General features: G+C 37.4%; 2 protein-coding genes across 2 annotated transcripts in view; both read left to right on the top strand.

Annotated features, from left to right (window-relative positions):
- The first annotated feature begins 4,615 nt into the window (after positions 1–4,615).
- LOC132189247 (stromal 70 kDa heat shock-related protein, chloroplastic) lies at positions 4,616–8,506 on the top strand. Its single transcript, XM_059603892.2, has 8 exons — positions 4,616–5,364; positions 5,644–5,896; positions 6,066–6,145; positions 6,270–6,412; positions 6,535–6,633; positions 6,852–7,041; positions 7,193–7,591; positions 7,713–8,506. Exons 1-8 carry the CDS (start codon positions 4,828–4,830, stop codon positions 8,142–8,144), a joined length of 2,133 nt encoding a protein of 710 aa, XP_059459875.1. The 5' UTR covers positions 4,616–4,827; the 3' UTR covers positions 8,145–8,506.
- Positions 8,507–9,492: 986 nt separating this feature from the next.
- Positions 9,493–19,238, top strand: part of LOC132191150 (ARM repeat superfamily protein) — a 33,881-nt gene continuing 24,135 nt past the window's right edge. Inside the window, exons 1-9 of the mRNA XM_059606171.2 lie at positions 9,493–9,805; positions 10,102–10,315; positions 10,423–10,518; positions 10,613–10,730; positions 10,801–10,974; positions 11,816–11,986; positions 18,541–18,596; positions 18,711–18,800; positions 18,889–19,037. Of these exons, the coding sequence (XP_059462154.2) occupies positions 9,646–9,805; positions 10,102–10,315; positions 10,423–10,518; positions 10,613–10,730; positions 10,801–10,974; positions 11,816–11,986; positions 18,541–18,596; positions 18,711–18,800; positions 18,889–19,037 (1,228 nt within the window). The 5' untranslated portion in view covers positions 9,493–9,645. The remainder of the gene's footprint in view (positions 9,806–10,101; positions 10,316–10,422; positions 10,519–10,612; positions 10,731–10,800; positions 10,975–11,815; positions 11,987–18,540; positions 18,597–18,710; positions 18,801–18,888; positions 19,038–19,238) is intronic.

Below are 19,238 nucleotides of genomic sequence, written 5' to 3'. Positions count from 1 at the left end.
TGCGGTATAATGACTATGGACTTACTATATAGATTTGATTCTATGATCAAATATGTGTGTGTTATATGAGCCTTGGATCCAATGATTATTTCGTGACCATTGCAGCCTTAACGGGCTTACTATATAGATTTGATTATACGATAAAATGTCACATTGTATTGATATTTTCACTGTTCAAACGTCTCTAATTTTTATTATGTTTAATGACATTTGTAAAATGTCACTATTCGAACGTTCATAATTAAATAGAGACGTTTTTTGGGCTTAAAATGTCACATTCCACATGTCACTATTTAGTCAAATTTTTGTAGTGTATATTGAAGTGTATTAAATTATATTACAATGATCTTTATTTATTAATGAATTAAAGAGCCGTGAACAAGGAAATCTAAGATTAAATAAGGCAGGGAATCAATGATAATCCTTAAAAAAGAAAAAAGACTGAATAAATAAATTAATATAAAAATTATATCATTTCTAATAGTTATAATGCAATTTATTTAGTTACTTTTGCAAAACTCGCATCTTCTCATAATTGGAAAGTTGATTTATGTCTATCATTAATATTTGAATAAATTCCAATTAAAAAAAATGAATAATTTATTATTATTATTTTTTTTAAAAAAAAAAATAAGAGTGATATAAATATAGATTATCAATTTCGTGTCAAAAGAAAATGACGGAAGAAGGACAAGGAAATACGAAATACTATTTCCCATTTTTTTCTTTGATGGAAGAGTTATTTAAGAAAATTATAGTTGTTTAATTAAGTGGATTTTGTTTAAAGTCGTGCCTATTGATGTGTCTCATCGGCTTTCTAAAAGTTCACATAAAAAGTTCATGTTTGCTCCTCATGATAAAAGTTCAGCAACCCAAAAACCTAAGTTAATGGGCTTGGGTCCACTTGAATATATTAATTACTATTTTTCTTTATGCTTTATCAACGTGGGACACAAACCTCATAAGCAGTAGCGGAGCCAGGATCTTGATTCAGGAGGGTCAAGATTAAAAATAAATTTAACCAAAAGCTTAAGCTTATAGGAAGAGGTAAATTTAATCACTTAATCATTACTTTAACACTTTCCCTCACGTGTGGGCTCAAACTCCCTTTTAATAGGTGAGGCCTAACACGTTGAATATTTGATTTAAATGTGGGTGAATTGACGGAGTCAATGTTCGATCCTAGGACCCTTTAGCTCTGATACCATATTAAATTAATAGTTGTCCCAAAAGCTTAAGCTTATAGGAAGATGTAAATTTAATCACTTAATCATTACTTTAACATATAATATATTAATTTACAAGTAATTTTATCAAACATAGCGTAAATTTATTCGATTGTCCTTTATGAGTTTTCATAATTTATTCATAATTGTCCTTTATGAATCAAAAGCGTCTCTTTTGATTCTAAGCATAAAAGGATGGGAGTTGGCGTCATTGTGAGGGACCACGATGGAATGGTTAATGCAGCAAAATGTGAAACAGTCCAGATACTCCAAGAACCTAGTACTGGCGAAGCTTGGGGGGCTCTTCGGGCAGCAGAATTCTGCTGTGAGTTGGGCTTCCATGATATTATTCTTGAAGGGGATTCCTTAAATGTAGTGAAAGCTATTGGGGAATTAGAGGCTAGCTGGAGGCCTTTTGGACAGAGATGCTGGAGGACATAAAGATAGTTTTGGGTTCTCTTAGAAATTGGAAGATTTGTTATGTGAAGAGAGATGCCAACCAAGATGGTCATGGACTAGCAAAGGAAGCAACGTCATCCTTGATTGAGCAGACTTGGATTGAGGAAACCCAAACTTGTATTTCTGACATTGTAACCTTAGAGCTTCGTGCTCTTCTTTCTTAGAGTGTTTTTTCCACTCCAACTCTCTATTTTTTCTTGGAGTTCTAGTAATAAAGTTTGATCGATTTTCTCAAAAAAAAAAAAAAAAAAAAATTGAAATCGCTGCGTAATTTCTTTATTGCTGATAATCTTGAACATATCATTTTTAATGTACATAACCAGACATGAATCGTTCATCCACTAATCTAAAATTTAGTTACATAAATGATTTTTAACATTATTTATTATTAAAAATGGTCTTTCAATGCTAGCCGTTGCAACTGATAGAATCAATAACAATATCACTGATGAGTAAACCAACGTGTAGACAATATCATATTTTTAGCTCTACTATCTTCTCTACAAGTTATCAATTCCCTTTAACTATTGCAAATTTTCAATATAACGCATGTCAATAATATACATTTCAAGATGGTTATTTAATGTAAAAAGTTAATCTGCTAAAAAATTATTCAGATAAAATTGAGCAAGACCAAATAATTTCTCCATGTTAACACATAACTCAGCAACACTAAGTGAGGTTCAGGTAGAACTTCATTTGGTCCAACATGCTCCCGAGTCTTCTAATAGTCTCTTATACTACGGAAATGTTTTCTAACTCTATTCTAAGCAAAGCAACATTTCCAAATAACAAGATTAAACCTGATGCAAAAGAACGATCTAATAAGTTTAAACCTTAAAACTCTCTATAACAACCAAGAATCAAGCTAACAACCTAATAAATTAAGGAAAAAGGGAAGAGATTATTACCTCAACAAGCAAGTCCTTCAAGAAGACTCATCATTCTCCACCAAAAGCACACAAAATCTCACCACACTCACCAAACCAAACTAATAGAGTTTCCCCAAGCTTCATAGGTGAGAAAACTCGAATGAGGAGTGGGTTATTTATAGGGGAAAGAGGTTGAGGGCAAAATGAAAAATTTCTAGAAATGTGTGAGCGCTCGTGAACTATAGAGTCGAATGCTCGTGTACTGTAGCTCAGAGGGGTCAGAGTTACAGGTGGCATGTGCGGGTAAAAATTAGTGGTCAACAAAAGGTCAACGAGCGCTCGTCTTGGTCCCCACACGAGCGCTCGTGTACGGGTGCTAGGCAAGCGCTAGTGTGGTCCCCCATGTGAGCGTTCGTCTATTGTAGCTCCGAAATTCTGAAATACCCAAAATGGCCCTCTAGATGTTTCCAGTAACCCAAAGTTCAATTAATTTCTAATTAAGATGTCCTAAGCCTAATTAATTATTTGGGTCACTACACTAGGATGGCTGCACCACCCCTGGTAAGAATCGGGGATGGCCTAGCCACCCCCGATTCACATCAGAGGTGGTTGCAACCACCCTCGGAGACCTCCAGGCATGGTCGCGACCACCCCCAAGGGCCGTTGAAGGTTGGCCGCAGTCACCCCCAAAGGGCGCAGCCATCCACATGATTTTTTGTTTTTTCTTTTCTTTTATTTTTGTTTTTAAGTTTGAGAGGACAAAAAAAAAAAAAAAATGTTTTTTTTTTGAAATTATTGTCCTTACTCTCATGAATAGCTATTTATCTCATTTTTTAGAGGAATAACTATTCTTGTATATAAATGATTAGTGATTTCCTCAGGAGTTATTATTTATAGGAATAAACCCTTATCAAACAAAATAATGAATATTACATAGGAATAACCATTCTATTCCAGAGGTCTATTTCGAGAACCAAACAGGCCCTACATGTCTGAAGTCAATAAATAAAACACTACATGTTTGGTAAAAAAATTCAATTTTTTTTTTAATTATTATTATTTTTTAAAACAGCCAAAATACACTTTTGAAAAAAAAGCTTAAGAGCATGCTTGAAATTGTGTTTGCGAAATATAGTTTTTAAGTCAAAAAATGCTTTTTGACAAAGTTTTATTTTTAAGTTTTTGCCAAAAGTGCGTTTTAGCTATTTTTTAGACTTTTTGGACCCTTAAAAGTGCTTTCAATTTTTGAAAGCATTTTTAAATAAGCATGTTTGAAATAGCGTTTGATAAATAGAGTTTTTAAAATCTTGTTTGAGATTGTTTTTGAGAAAGAGAGCTTTTAAGTCAAAAAATACTTTTTGATAAAAACTTCATTTTTAAGTTTTTGCCAAAAGTGCATTTTGGCCATTTTTTAGACTTTTTGGACCCATTAAAAGTGCTTTCAATTTTGTTTTTTTTACCAAACAAATATTTTTTTTTTCTTCAAACGGACTTTTTGAGTGTTAAACGTACTTTTAAGCCTCTCAAACGCACATCCAAACAAGCCTTAACTCAAAAAGCACTTTTTGACAAAAACTTCATTTTTAGAGCATGTTTGAGATTGCATTAGAAAAATAGAACTTTTAAGTAAAAAACGCTTTTTGACAAAAACTTCATTTTTAAGCTTTAGCAAAAAATGTGTTTTGACTATTTTTGGACTTTTTAGACATTTAAAAGCACTTTTAATTTTTGTTACCAAACAGATATATTTTTTTAAAACAAAATATTTTAAGTGTTAAACACACTTTTAAGCCCCTCAACCATATACCTTAACATACTCATAAAAGATAATTTTGAAAATTTTTATTAGATATGTGAGCTTTTATTTGACATAACTTTTTAAGCTTTTTAGTAATCCCAACGTTGGATGTACCGGATGTTTGAGATTTTGCAGAGAATCAAAATGCTTATACCACTCCTCCATAGTCTTCTACCAACCCATTTCAAGACAAGAATATCCTCGATATCCCCACCAGCCTGCCACCAGAAAGAAGAAAATCAAGAAATCCGGTCCAATCCAACGGCCAAGATTCCCTCATTCCGAACGCAAGCACTAGATCATTCTGGAACCCTCCACGTGGTACCACACCTAACCTTCACTCATAAACCCTCTCGTTATCTCCAACTCCAACCCCACATTTCCCATTTCTCCTTTAGGGTTTATCTTCTCCATTTCTATATCTCTCAAACCCTAATCCAATTCCCCAATTTACCGCCGGCAATTCACCCAAATGGCGTCATCCTCCACCGCCCAAATCCATGGCCTCGGCACTACTGCGTCGTTCCGGACTAATCCCTTTCACCGGAATCTATCGTCGTCATCGAGAGCGTTCTTCTTCGGGGAGAGATTCGGCAAAGCGGCGTCATATCCGAGACTCAGAGCGAAGGCTAGAGTTGGGCCGGTGAGGGTAGTGAACGAGAAGGTAGTGGGGATCGATCTGGGGACGACGAACTCGGCGGTGGCCGCTATGGAGGGAGGGAAGCCGACGATCGTGACTAACGCGGAGGGGCAGCGAACGACGCCGTCGGTAGTGGCGTACACGAAGAACGGGGACAGGCTGGTGGGGCAGATCGCGAAGCGCCAAGCGGTGGTGAATCCGGAGAACACGTTCTTCTCAGTTAAGAGGTTCATAGGGAGGAAGATGTCAGAGGTGGACGAGGAGAGCAAGCAGGTCTCGTACAGGGTCGTCAGGGATGATAATGGGAATGTTAAGCTCGACTGCCCAGCTATTGGGAAACAATTTGCTGCCGAAGAAATCTCCGCTCAGGTAACGCGAAATTAGGAAATTAATGTTTTTTGTGCCATGGCTTGCTAAAAGAATGCTTTCCTGGAATTAGTGTGATGTGGGTGGACATGATGATATTTATGCTTTCATCTCTTGCATGGTGATTATTACTGGTTAAATATTTTCCAAGTTATTTTCTGGAAATTCAATCAGCAAGTCTGTGTAAGGTTTTCTTGGTACTCCATTACTATAGAAAAAATGGTGGTAGATGGTTGGAATGGTTTCTGAATTCATTCATTTATGTGTTTGTATGTAATTTAGGTTTTGAGAAAGCTTGTGGATGATGCTTCAAAGTTTTTGAATGATAAAGTTACTAAAGCTGTGGTAACGGTCCCTGCTTACTTCAATGACTCCCAAAGGACAGCGACAAAGGATGCTGGTCGTATTGCTGGTTTAGAAGTTCTTCGAATCATTAATGAACCTACTGCTGCTTCGTTAGCTTATGGGTTTGAAAAGAAAAACAATGAGACCATATTGGTATTTGACCTTGGTGGTGGTACTTTTGATGTCTCAGGTACTACTGCCGATTCTAAAACTTGTGTAAATCATTTTCCATGCATGTTAGTACATTGTCATTATTCTACTTCTTTTTGTCAATATGTATATAAGACATCTTGTATTCTAGGAAGATGCTTTCTGGTGACAAACGCATTTCTGAAAATTAGTTACTCTTTTTATTGCAGTGCTTGAGGTTGGTGATGGAGTTTTTGAAGTTCTTTCAACCTCTGGAGATACTCACTTGGGCGGTGATGATTTCGACAAGGTCAGGATCTTTTGGCTTCTTTCCCCCCTCTCCTGGCCTGTTTAATTTTCTGCTCTTTTCTATTCCTTTACTTTTCTTTTTTCCCAGTTATATAAAAGTACTAAATGTCACTCAATAAATGCAGAGAGTTGTTGATTGGCTTGCAGCAAGCTTCAAGAGAGATGAAGGAATTGATCTATTGAAGGACAAACAAGCTCTTCAGCGGCTAACAGAGACGGCTGAGAAAGCTAAGATGGAGCTGTCATCTTTAACACAGACAAACATTAGGTATTTGATTTATTCCTATGAATTTTGTTGATTACCCTCTGTCTCTCTCTGCCACTGTGAGTGGGTGTTTGTCTATGAGAGGTTCTACTGACGTTTAATTGTAAAATCTTGTCTTTTTCCAGTTTGCCGTTCATTACTGCCACTGCAGATGGTCCCAAGCACATTGAAACCACCATCACCAGGGCCAAGTTTGAGGAATTGTGTTCTGACCTTCTTGACAGGTTTGTATGATTTTCAACTTTCTTTTGAAATCCGAGTATGTTTTATTATTCTCACCATTACATGATGTTCTTCACTGCACTGTAATTTTCTTGTTGACTTTAATTTTGTAGTCTCTGGTTGGGATTGCATATTGGAAATGGTTTCTTAGCAGACTTCTTGTCGCTGTTTCTCTTGTGGCTCTTTAAAACAACTGATCATGTCTGTGATTATATTTCAGGCTTAAAACACCAGTTGAAAATTCCTTGAGGGATGCCAAACTCTCCTTCAAAGATATAGATGAGGTGATCCTTGTTGGAGGATCAACACGTATCCCAGCTGTTCAGGAGCTTGTGAAGAAGATGACTGGGAAGGCTCCCAATGTGACAGTTAATCCTGATGAAGTTGTTGCCCTAGGGGCTGCAGTTCAGGTAAGTCCACCATCTAAGTGATATTTTTTGGGATGTAGCATATTATCATTCTACTTGATGTTGTGCAACCATCTTTTCAAGTGTTGTGCTTGCAGAGACTGTCTAACATTTGTTGTTTTTTTTTGGTTCACTTGTGACAATTTGTTTCTAGGCTGGTGTTTTGTCTGGGGATGTCAGTGATATTGTTCTCTTGGATGTTTCACCGTTGTCACTAGGTCTTGAAACTCTAGGTGGTGTAATGACAAAGATCATCCCAAGAAATACTACTTTGCCGACCTCCAAGTCAGAGGTTTTCTCCACAGCTGCAGATGGGCAGACTAGTGTTGAAATTAATGTTCTTCAAGGCGAGCGGGAGTTTGTTAGGGACAATAAATCTCTTGGCAGCTTCCGTCTGGATGGTATCCCACCTGCACCTCGTGGGGTTCCCCAAATTGAAGTAAAATTTGACATTGATGCCAATGGTATACTCTCGGTCACTGCAATTGACAAAGGCACAGGAAAGAAGCAAGACATTACCATTACTGGTGCTAGCACCTTGCCCAGTGATGAGGTATGTTCTTATATAATATGTTGGGTAGATCCGTAGATGGTTAAAAGTCAGGGTGAGCTTTATTTTAGAGTTTGGTCAAAAGCTGAAAAGGCACTGATGTAAAATGTTTCGTAACATGCAGGTGCAAAGGATGGTTAACGAAGCAGAGAAGTTTTCAAAGGAGGACAAGGAGAGAAGAGATGCCATTGACACAAAGAACCAAGCTGATTCTGTTGTCTACCAGACGGAGAAGCAACTCAAGGAGCTTGGAGACAAGGTTCCCGGGCCAGTGAAGGAAAAAGTGGAGGTAAAACTTGGAGAGCTCAAGGAGGCAATTTCAGGGGGGTCAACCCAAACCATTAAGGATGCCATGGCAGCCCTTAACCAGGAAGTAATGCAGCTTGGCCAGTCCCTTTACAACCAACCGGGTGCTCCTGGTGCAGGTGCCGGTCCTGGTGCCGGTGCTGGGCCCGGGCCCGGGCCTGCACCTGGAAGTGAATCTGGGCCTTCAGAATCATCAGGCAAGGGGCCTGATGGGGATGTGATTGATGCAGATTTCACAGATAGCAAGTGAGATAGCCAAAAATGCGATATTTTTTGCGGCAGTTAATGTTCTTCCCTGGCAATGTGTATAAGAATTGAATTTTGCGGGGATCGGATTTGGTTGGTACTGGGGTTACAGTTCCAGTCGTCTTTTTGTTTTTTGTTTTTGTGTTTTAGTTTTATGGAGAAAGAATGCTATTAGAAATTAGGTCAAGACTATTTTAATAGTTTCCCCTGATAGCAAGCAAATCTTTGGGAGTTGGGTGAGTAAAGCAGATGCACTTTGTTTAAAACTGTTACGTTATTTATTTTTTTTCTTGTTTAAAACTATTACTTGAACGCAATATGATGGATTTTAGAGAAATTGTAATGCATTTTGCCATTGGTAATCAATCATGTCTCTTTTTACAATATATATATATATATATATTATATAGAGAGAGAGAGAGAGAGAGAGAGCAAGTAGCTCTAGGGATTATCCTCTCTATGAGAGCATCTTCAGTAGGGCTTTTAAACTAACTTTTAAGTTAAATTTAGTAATTTTAGTGCTTCAACAGATCTTTTAGAATATCAATTTTTCTAAAATTTGCTACGGTGAGCTTTCATATTTGAAAGAGCATCTCTAGCACATTCTAAACATTTTTTTATTATTTCTTTCTCTTCTCTCTTCCTCTCCCTCTCTCCTCTATTTATAATAAAAAAATAGATTAAAAAATAATATTTAAATAAAGTAGATTGTTAAATAGATAGTCTGCTAGAGTTTATTGTGAAAAAGTAGTAGTTAAACTAAAAAAGTTGATTTTGAGTGGTTAAAATAGCTATTAACTGCTGGAGATGATGCGGAACACTAAAGTAGCCTTTGTATTAAAGTGAAACACTGTAAATGCCATTTAAAATTTTCCTTGACGGGAAAATTGTTGACCTATATGTCGTGTAAACGATTTAAGACAATTTTGGACGGAAGGAGTTAAATAAATTAATAAAAAAACTGAAAGGGGTTAAAAATTGTGATTAGAAACCCAAATTGAAATGGCAGAATTACCATGGAGGAAAGAATTTACTATTTCAACTTTTCAAAGTGGTGCGACAGCCATTATCCAACAGCTGTAACACCGAAGAGTTATAATCTTTTCTGCTCAGCTACTCTCCCTTAAGAGTGTTTAGAAAAGTTATTTAGAGAAGGGACTGTAGTTTAGGAGTGAATTATGGTTTAAATTAAAAGGCTTGTAGTTTGGGGGTTGAATTATAATTCTTTAAAGTTTGGGAGGAAATTGTAATTTAGCTGATAGTGTAGGTGGAACTGGAAGTGCAGTTTTGTCTTGTTTTCTTTTTTAAAAGAAAAGAAAAAAGAGCACCTTTAAAAACCCTAAAGAAAACCTGAAACCGCCCAAAGTCGGCTGGGCAACAAAACAAACAAAACCCAACCTTCCAAACACTGAACTTTAGGGTTTAAGCCACGGACTCAACCCGAGGCGCTTCTTTCTCTCTTCTTGGTCCTTAGTCTTCGAGAGCTCTTCTCCTGCTGAAAATCAATGGCTTCGTCCATAGCCGCCCAGTTAGAAACAATCAAGTCGCTGGTACAGGGAGAGTCGCAGCCGCTCAAGAGGCCCTTCATTCGCCCGTCCATTCTCTTCGATCCCAAGGAAGCCGCCGACATTGATGTCGACACCGTACTGGCCATTGCGTTGCAAGGTCAGCTCATTTCACTCGAATTTCCCTCTAGTATTTTCTGTCTTGGAGAGAAGCTATTTTGGAAAAATTTCTATAGGGAAGATTGAAGTTTTGTAAGCACTTCGTGTGGAGAAGTTTGTTCCTTGGAGGAAGATTATGCTCGGCTGAATAATCTGAGCTACTAAAATAAAATAATTTTTTCAATTTATTGGGTCTCAGAAGATCATAAATCCGAGGATTTTTTTTTTTTTAATTGTCGTGGTTTCGGAAAAAGAATCTCACGATTGAACTTGGTTATTTGTTATTTGGTTTTTCAGGTCTTGAGGTTCTTATAAGCACAGATGAACGTTTTAGAAACTACAAGAATGATTTGTTTAGCCATAAAAGCAGAGAATTGGATAGAGAGTTGATGGGCATAGAGGAAAACAATCGTATTAACGCCTCAATTAGTTCGTACTTACGGTTATTATCAGGTCATTTTCAACTTCCTTCATCGCTAAAGACGCTTGAATATTTGATACGCAGATACAAGTAAGCACTTCTTGAATTATTACTGCTGCATCATGATTTTAGTTTTACTTCTTACTTGTATATTTAGTTTTTTTTGGGTAGTAATGTGCCATATGTTGGAATTGCAGGGTTCACGTTTACAATTTTGAGGAATTGATTTTATGTGCTTTGCCATACCATGACACCCATACATTTGTCCGAATAGTTCAGTTAATTGACGCGAGGTTAGGAAGTTACAGTTGTTGCATGTTGTATGCTTCAGAATGATGGTTTAGTTAAGTTAATGGAGTCTGATATTTTCACCTCATTGTTGTGTAGAAATAGCAAATGGAAGTTTCTTGATGGTGTGAAAAACTCGGGTGCACCACCACCTAGAAAGGTTTTAGTGCAGCAATGTATTCGGGATAAGGGGGTTTTGGAGGCTTTATGCAACTATGTGAGTCTTTACTTCAGATTTAATTGATTGTTTAATTATGGAGACATATATTTGAACTGTTCTGCCACAGGTGTCTCCAACTAAGAAGTATCTACCTTCAAGGTTCGCGATCCGCTTTTGCACAGCAGTTGTTGTCGAGGCTTTGGGTTCTGTTACAACTCTTGATGATGATATTGTAAAGAGAATCCTTCCATTTGTAATTTCTGGACTTCAGCCTGGCTCAAAAGGAGGGTCAGATCACAAGGTGAATTTCAAAGGCACTATCCTTAAATGGGAGTAGCACTTTCATATTAACTATCTTTCTGCTTAAAGTTTCTTAGGCAATGGGTTGTAACAGTGACATTCTGATTTATTCATCCTCATCTTTGGGGTTTTTTTTTTTTTTTTTTTTTTTGATTTTTTTAATGTTGGTAAACCTCTCCAAGGAAGGGTCCTTTAGACTCACCCCTGCAAAGTAAATCCCGGTCCCGTACATTGCACCCTCGGAAATTTTTCTACACAAAACTGGTTAAATCGCTAGCTATTCAACAGGGGGTGTGGCCCCAATGATTGTTTGCACCCGTGAGGTGTTGAACCTTGGACGTTGAAGGGATCAATACCTTAAGACCAAGGCCTCCACCACTTGGGCCAACCCCTTGGGGTTTAGGATGGGGGTAATGTGTATTACCATTATGGATGGGGAATGTGCCACCAAAATATATGATCAGTCTTTAAGGATTCACTGTACATTTAATTGTGTTATGCGTTCTGCTTTTGATCACATTCCCAAAATTGTGTCTGTTCCACGAGATGAAACACTTTTCATTGATACAAGTAATGTGGAGTTCTATCATTCTTATAGGGATATGTTCTTATTTTGTCAATATTATTATTGTTATTTCTCTACTTTGGCCTGTATGTTGCAAACATATTCCTCTTTCTGAGGTCAATTTGACTGCATAATTATCTAAGGCAATAACAAGAAGTGATCACTTTTGATTGTGATGTCATTTATCCCTCCTTAAAAAAAAGATGTTTTAAGGCTGTAAGCTAAGATGTGTAATTACTTTTAATGTTTAGACTGAAAAATATTCTTTTATATGTAGGCTGGTGCTTTAATGATTGTTGGTTTGCTGGCAAATAAAGTTGCTTTGTCCCCAAAACTTGTCAAGAGTTTGATTCGTTCAATTGCTGAGATTGCTCGGGAGGATGCTAAAGATTTGACTGATTTGCAATGGCTCCGGTTGTCACTTATGGCTTTAAGCAACCTTGTTCAGGTATCATTATTTTTAAGAAAATGCTTGGTAATACAACTTTTGCTATAAACCTCTTACAAACTTACATGCCAATTCACATTTTATGGAAATTAGAGCCACATACACTGCCATGTGACAGTCTACATTTTAGTGACTGACATGGTAAGTGCCCTATGGGTTGTCACGTTAGTTTGTAAGGGACTTGTATTAAAAGTTGTGGTATCCCTAACAACACTTTTATTTTGCTATAAACCCATTATAAACTTACATGCCAATTCACATTTTTATGGAAATAAGAGCTATATAGATTGCCATGTGACAGTCCATATTTTAGTGGTTGACATAGTAAGTGCCACATGGATTGTCACATCATTTGTAAGGATCTTGTATTAAAAGTTGTAGTATCCCTAACAACACTCATATTTTTATAGTCAGTTAACTTTCCGTTTACATAAGCCAAGAAGCATAAGTCAATTTTGCTGCATTTATGCTGTGTCCTTTTCTAATTAAGTTGCAATAATCTTCTAATGTTTTAAATGGTATGTTTAGTAATGTGTTTTGGGGGTGTTTTTTTGTTTGAAAAAGTGTTATGATGTGACATAAAAGTGATTTTTAATGATATTTGTCAATTACCTAAAAACATTTAATGGTGTTAGGAGTGTTTTGCGTTGTTTGTTAATGCTTTTCTTTTGATAACAGAAAACAAAAGACATAAAGCAATATTTTAAACAAACATAGCCATAGGTTTTCCCCACTGCTATGACATGTTTAGCAAAAATGCTTCTATTGTCTCCATACTCATTATTGTTTGAATGCTTTTTGAATATTTTAAGAAAACAATTATTGTATCTTTTATTATTATACATTTGCAAATGTGTTGTTAAAAGTGATGTATATAATTCAATGATTGCTCAAAATATCCTCCCTTGTATGCCCTATTTCTATATGAATAGCTAAAGCAATTTGATACCTCACGCATAATCAAGAAGAATTTTGCTTGATAGTTTCTAAGGGTAATTGGGCCCAGGAGTGTCGTAGGCAGTGAGGGGATCAAGGCTCGGTTTTTTTGAATGAAAGTGAGGGAAACGCTTATACAGGTCACTGGGTCTATGGGCCAAATGGTCAATTAATGCTAATGCCAGATCAATGGAAGAGGAGGCTCGAGTTATAAAGGGGGACATAATGATTTGAGGCCAAGTGATAAAGGGGGAGTTCTAAATGATAGTTCTGCTCTTTAAATGTGGAGGCCAAACAATCTTAAGAGCATTCATGTGTTAGGCCTGAGCAATGTCGTTGTATATCATTGTCAGGTTCAACCCAAATCAGCTATCATGTGGAGAGTTAAAGTTGCGGCGGTCACTATGGCGGGGTCAACAAAGAGCATGGAACTGGTAATTTCGTAGCCTATTCCTGTGAGAGCTTGTCTCAAAGAGATTTCTTAATGTCAGATAGACATTGATGTTAGAGATGCTTCACGGGAGTTCCTTTCGTCTTCAAACTTGTAGACGACAGATGTTGTTGGCACTTCTAGTATTATGTAGACAAATGCCGAAGGGAAGATTGAGAATGGAATAGAGGATGTTAGTCAACGGGAAGACGAGCGATTGGGATGAATAGGCCTTGGGTTAGTGATAGTCCATCAGTTTCAAATCCAAAGACGTTTGTTGTTGCCTAAATTTTAGGGTGTTATGCAGACAACGCTAGAGGGAGCACGAAGACTGTAATGGAGGGGTATTAGATAACAGGAAGCTAAGTGTTCGGGAATTGGATATTTCTTTGGGCTTGTATGCTAATATCTGTATGGGAGTGGGGGTGGGTATTGTTGTAGAGAATGCCATCCATCGCCCCAAGGTGATGGATAAGGAGGGTAATCCGAAGGTTTTGAAATGGGCTTTGGAAATTGGAGAAGAGGCTAGGTTGAATTCTCTACTGTTTGGGATAATGGTGTGGGGTAGAAAGCAAAGTAGCTCAAGAGTTTCAGTGGATACAAGTAACATCGTTGGAAGGAGATGAGGTTGGTACAAGGGTGGTTTCTTCTAGTGGGAGTGAGAAAGTTAGTTCTCTGGCAGTGGTGCCTTACTTGTGAGAAAGAGGTGGAGGAGAATCAGCCTTTGGTCGTTCATCCCCTTGCTGTATTTGAAGATAATGGGTTGCCTGAATCAGTATCTTCAAATTGGGTGGTTCAAAGAGTGAAGAATTTCTGTCATGGGGTGGGGTTGTCTTATGAAGGGTGTGAGTCCATTGATGAGAAGGGGCTGGGGAAAGCTTGGAGGATCCGTTAATGGCTTTGTTTTTCTGCAATTGAAGCAAGTCGTAACCGTAATGGTTCGCTTAGCTCTCATAAATTTTGTTCTAACCCCAAAGGGTTGGCTCCAGTGTTAAGGGCTTTGGTTTTGGTGGCATGCAATCATGTCTAAGGTTTGAATCTCCTTGGGTGCAAACAATTCTTTGGGGCCAGCCCATTGGTGAAGCCGGAGTATTACCCAATCCGTGTGGAGGAGGCGTTTTACCTTGGGCTGGCAAAACAGGCTGGTGGGTCGGGTTCAAGCCGACCTAATTGACTAGGCAACCCAATAAGGGCAAACCCGAATACTACCTGTTTAGCTAAACGGGCCAGACTTTTAAACCCGAACACAACCCACGAGTGGCTGACATGATTCGCCTGACCTATTTAATAAAATGAGTCACAAACGGGTCGACTTGTTTGACCCATTAAGACCAAAATGCGAACTGTTTTAACCCGTTTGACCTAACCAACATGACCCATTTGACTCGTTTCAACACATTTGACTTGTTTCAACATATATTTATTATATAAGAAATATTTATAATTTAATAAACGGGTCAAGTGGGTCAACTTGTTTATGCCAAGTGGCTAAGTATCTTGGTGGCTAAGTATGGGGTGGTTGGCGTTCAAATGTTCCTCGTGGAACGCATGGGGTGGGGTTATGGAAACACATTTGTGGGGTTTGGAGGTCGTTTCAGTGCCACTTCAGATTAGTTCCCGGTTTGGGGGGGAAGGTCAAATTTTGGGAGGATTGTTGGTGCGGCGAGACGCCTCTCAAAGATGTTTTTCCGGGCCTTTTTAATATAGCCCGCAACAAGGATGCCTCCATTGCGGATATCCGGGAGTGTGTAAATGGGATGGTGCACTGGAACGTTACTTTTACCCGTAGTATCCATGATTGGGAGGAGATGGCCTTAGCCTCTTTCTTCTCGCTCTTGTATTCGTCTCCGATCCGGGGGGAAGGGGTTGACCGTATGTGGTGGATTCCTTCAAGTAAAGGGAAGTTTGAGGTCCGCACTTTCTATAGGAGGCTTGCCTTTAAGGAGCCTAACCAGTTCCCTTGGAGAAGGATTTGGCGTACTAAGGCTCCTTTGCGAGTGGCGTTTTTTGCTTGGTCGGCCGCTCTTGGGAAATCTCTCACACTGGATAATGTTCGGAAGAGAGGTATTGTTGTGATTAATCGTTGCTGTATGTGTGAGGCGGATGGGGAGTCTGTGGATCATCTCTTCCTTCATTGTGGGGTCGCGCGCAAGTTGTGGGAGGTCATCTTTTCTCGCTTTAACTTGTGTTGGGTTATGCCTAGAAGCGTCATGGAGATGTTTGCCAGTTGGTGGGCGGGAGGTAGAACTAGTAGTGCTGTGGTTTGGAAGATGGCTCCCTTGTGTCTCCTATGGTGTCTTTGGAAGGAAAGGAATGCGAGATGTTTTGAGGATTTGTCAAGGAACCTAGAGGATCTTATTCACTTCTTTTTGTACACCTTATTCACATGGACAGCAGGATGGCTTGCTCCTTTAGTGATTGATTTTTCTGATTTTCTCTTTATGTTCTCTTCTTCTTTCTCCCCTACTTAGTCGCTCTCTTGTATACTTCCTGTGTACTAGGGTTGCGCCCCTCTGCGCTCTTAATGCATTATTACTTATAAAAAAAAAAACTTGTTTATGCCAAACCCTAACTCTCTAATTTTATGTTGGGTTTGCGGGTCGTATAAAAAATTGCAAACCCTAAATTTACCTGATAGAAGTGGGTACACAAAGTGGCCCTATCTTGGAGGGGGTTCTAGTTCATAAAAAAAATTTGTTCTACGTTAGCTAACAAAGGAAACCCAGAGCTTAAGAGATTGGATGTTCCATTAGTTATAACCTAAAAGCAATTCCAACAGACTAGGTAAAAGGGCAATATTAGCTCTATGCTAATATTGCCCTTTTTAAACCTCCAATAGAGTAGCTCCATATTAGCTACAATACATTCATTGCTACAGTGAATAGCAATTTGGTGCTATTCACTGTAGCACACTAGAGGAATTAAATATTCACATCAAATGGTTACTTCTTTGTTTATTGTTTTTTCCTTTGATTAAGTGTTGGCAAAAATATAATTAAAAAAAATGAGAAATAATATTTAAAGTCACCTAAAAAATAGGATAGAAAATCTGTTGAGCGTGTATAGAAAAAGCAGTAGATAAAATAGAGAGTTGTACATTTTCAGTAGCTAGTTTCGCTATTACGGCTGGACTTGCTCTAAAGGGAGGTCAATTTAATAAGGGTTAAGGAAAGGGGAGGGGTCCCATTGGTTCCAAATGAAGCCAAAGATTCTATCCTGGAATGTAAGAGAGCTGAATGGAAGGAATAAAAGATTGAGGATCAGAGGTTTTTAAGTGATTGGAGGTGGATATAGGGTGTCTTAAATTGGCTAAGATGGAGTTCATTTCTAGGGATGTCTTTCGCAGTTTGTGGGGATGTCAACATGTGGACTTGTATTATTTAGGGTCGAGGGGCTTCAGGAGGGATATAGTTAATATAGGATAGGAGGGTGGTGGAAAAGATTGAGGACCGTGGGGACTTTTTGTGTTGCGTGCTTGTGTTGGTGATAACTTTGAGTGGGCTTTGTTTGTTTGTTTTTTTGTTTTGTTTTTGTTTTTGTTTTTTTTTTTCTGAGTAATTATGATTTTCTTCATCCTGTGAAAATTTACCTTTTACTTGGGCTATGGCCTAATCAATCAATTATTTAACGAATCCTCTTGGTTTGAAGAAATTATTTGTAGTGGCTGAAATTTTTTGAGACCCTCAACTCCTAGGCTGTGAACTGAAAGTCATGTCTTCAAGCAATTATTTAACGAATCCTCTTGGTTTGAAGAAATTATTTGTAGTGAACTGAAATTTTTTGAGACCCTCAACTCCTAGACTGTTTGATTTGCATGATTTAAAACAATGCCTCTATTTAATTTCTTTTTCTTTTCTGCGATATATTAATGATATTGTGTTTTATTTGTTGACATATTATTTTGATTTGTGTTTGAGAATGTGATGACCATGTTTGTTAAACTCTTGATCCAGTTATCCTCCAGTTATCATCTTGAAGTTTTAACAAAAAATATTTTTGTTGTAATATCTGTGGAAAATATTAATTGGTACGAGCCTCAGTGTACATTACTGAAACACTTAAAATATTTTTTGATGAATAATAATTTATTAGAATAAGAGGCAAAGCCCTCCTACACAAAAAGTATACAACAGAAGCAACCACTCTATTGGAGTCTAAAATCTAATATCCAAATGAAACACTTGAATGAAACATCCACCAGTCCTTCAAGCGTTTCATTACTGAAACATTTGAATGATTGCTGGGTGTTTGAACTAGACAGTTTTTAAAAGGCTTGGATTAATAGACAATTGGCCAAAACTCGATTTAAGCTTTCTAACTATTAGTGTAGTATCTATTTTGTCCTTAAAAATTCTAATTAAGCAATGTTGAGCCTGGTCATATTGCCTCTCAGGATATCTAAGTTGCTAAATTTAAGCAATAATAGGCTTAACAATAGAAACTACGTGGAAAGTTGGAGGAAGAAAACATGTTGTTTGGTCTATGCTTTGTAATCTACCTTTCTCTTCTAATTTTAAATATCAGCAAATATAAAAAAAAGGCATGTTTATCATTTTCTTCAACCTTTACTTATCAAAAAAAAACAAAAAAAAAAAATCATTTTTTTTTTGATAAGTAATAATGCATTAAGAGCGCAGAGGGGTACAACCCAAGTACACAGGAAGTATACAAGAGAGCGACTAAGTAGGGGAGAAAGAAGAAGAGAACATAAAGAGAAAATTAGAAAAATTGATCACTAAAGGAGCAAGCCAGCCTACTGTCTATGTGAAAAAAAAAAAAAAAAAAAAAATCATTTTCTTCAACTTTTCTATAGATGGGTTAATGTCATCCGAGTATTTGTACAATTTGAGAGCAGTACACTAGTCAAAGTTATTGGACTTTTTGTCATATTTTTCTTCCTATTAGGGGATCTCTCTTGTATACTTCATTGTCTACTCTACTCTGGTGTGCCCCTTCGCGCATTCAATGAGATTGAATTAATTATATATAAATAAAGTTATTGCGCTGCATATTTTCACGATGATAACTGGATGCTTTTTGCCATAGGAAGTTAATGTACCTTTTATGGAGGAATCTGCCAATTTTGATGTCTCTATTCCAGAGTCCTTTTCTATTATTACTCAAAAATCTGTTGAAGCAGTCTTTTTTGTTGTTTTTGCCTCACTTTAATTTGTATAAAATTTGTCAGATGCAATCTGTCGATATGTTCCCAAAGAAGGCGTTGGAGGCTTTGAAGGATATTAGGTAGTCCTTACTGCCTAAAAAATGTTTGAGGATATGAAATTACTGAACTTATTGACTTTTTTTTTTTTTTTTTTTTTTATATATATTTTCTAAGAATCGTGCTCTCATTTGTAGGGATTTAGCTTTGATGCTTATGGAACTGTCTAAGGAGTTCAATATTGATAGATTCCTTTCCATGCTTTTGGAAGCCCTGGTTGACTGCAGGTGGAAAATTGATCATCATTTCATGTAGTCCTTGTTGACATCACTTCTCTTACTCAGCTTTTGTAACTGATGATCATTTCATTTGCAGTTCGTCTGATGAATTGTGCCATCTTGCTTTGGTTTCAATAATAGAGACAGTTCCTGTGAAAGATTTAGTTTTCCATGTGGTTAGTAAGGTGCTAAAATCCTGCATGAAATTGTCGCAAAAAATTGGCGATTCAGCGGCATCTGAATCTGGTATAATATTAACATTTGACCTCATTTGTTGTTTTGCATTTACATCACAAGTTTAATATTTTTCTTTTTGTTTTCGTTTCCTCTCATATTTTCTACTATATAATAAAATGTCCTTTTGGTGAGTTCATCGTCAGATGTGCAGCTTCATTTTATTTTTCCGTGTGACATTAGAGCCACTTCTCTGAATATTTCTCATTTTCT

Source organism: Corylus avellana, chromosome 9, assembly GCF_965113065.1.
Source record: "Corylus avellana chromosome 9, dhCorAvel1.hap1.2, whole genome shotgun sequence".
Lineage (NCBI taxonomy): Eukaryota > Viridiplantae > Streptophyta > Magnoliopsida > Fagales > Betulaceae > Corylus > Corylus avellana.
The sequence above is the reverse complement of the archived record's forward strand: the minus strand, read 5'-3'. Positions and strand labels throughout refer to the sequence as shown.

What these genes read in the sequence shown, in the direction of transcription:
- LOC132189247 (XM_059603892.2), top strand. Translation starts at nt 4,828, where the DNA reads ATGGCGTCATCCTCCACCGCCCAAATCCATGGCCTCGGCACTACTGCG. An exon ending in TGGTACTTTTGATGTCTCAG is followed by an intron (nt 5,897 to 6,065) that starts GTACTACTGCCG and finishes TTTTTATTGCAG; the next exon opens with TGCTTGAGGTTGGTGATGGA. An exon ending in TTAACACAGACAAACATTAG is followed by an intron (nt 6,413 to 6,534) that starts GTATTTGATTTA and finishes GTCTTTTTCCAG; the next exon opens with TTTGCCGTTCATTACTGCCA.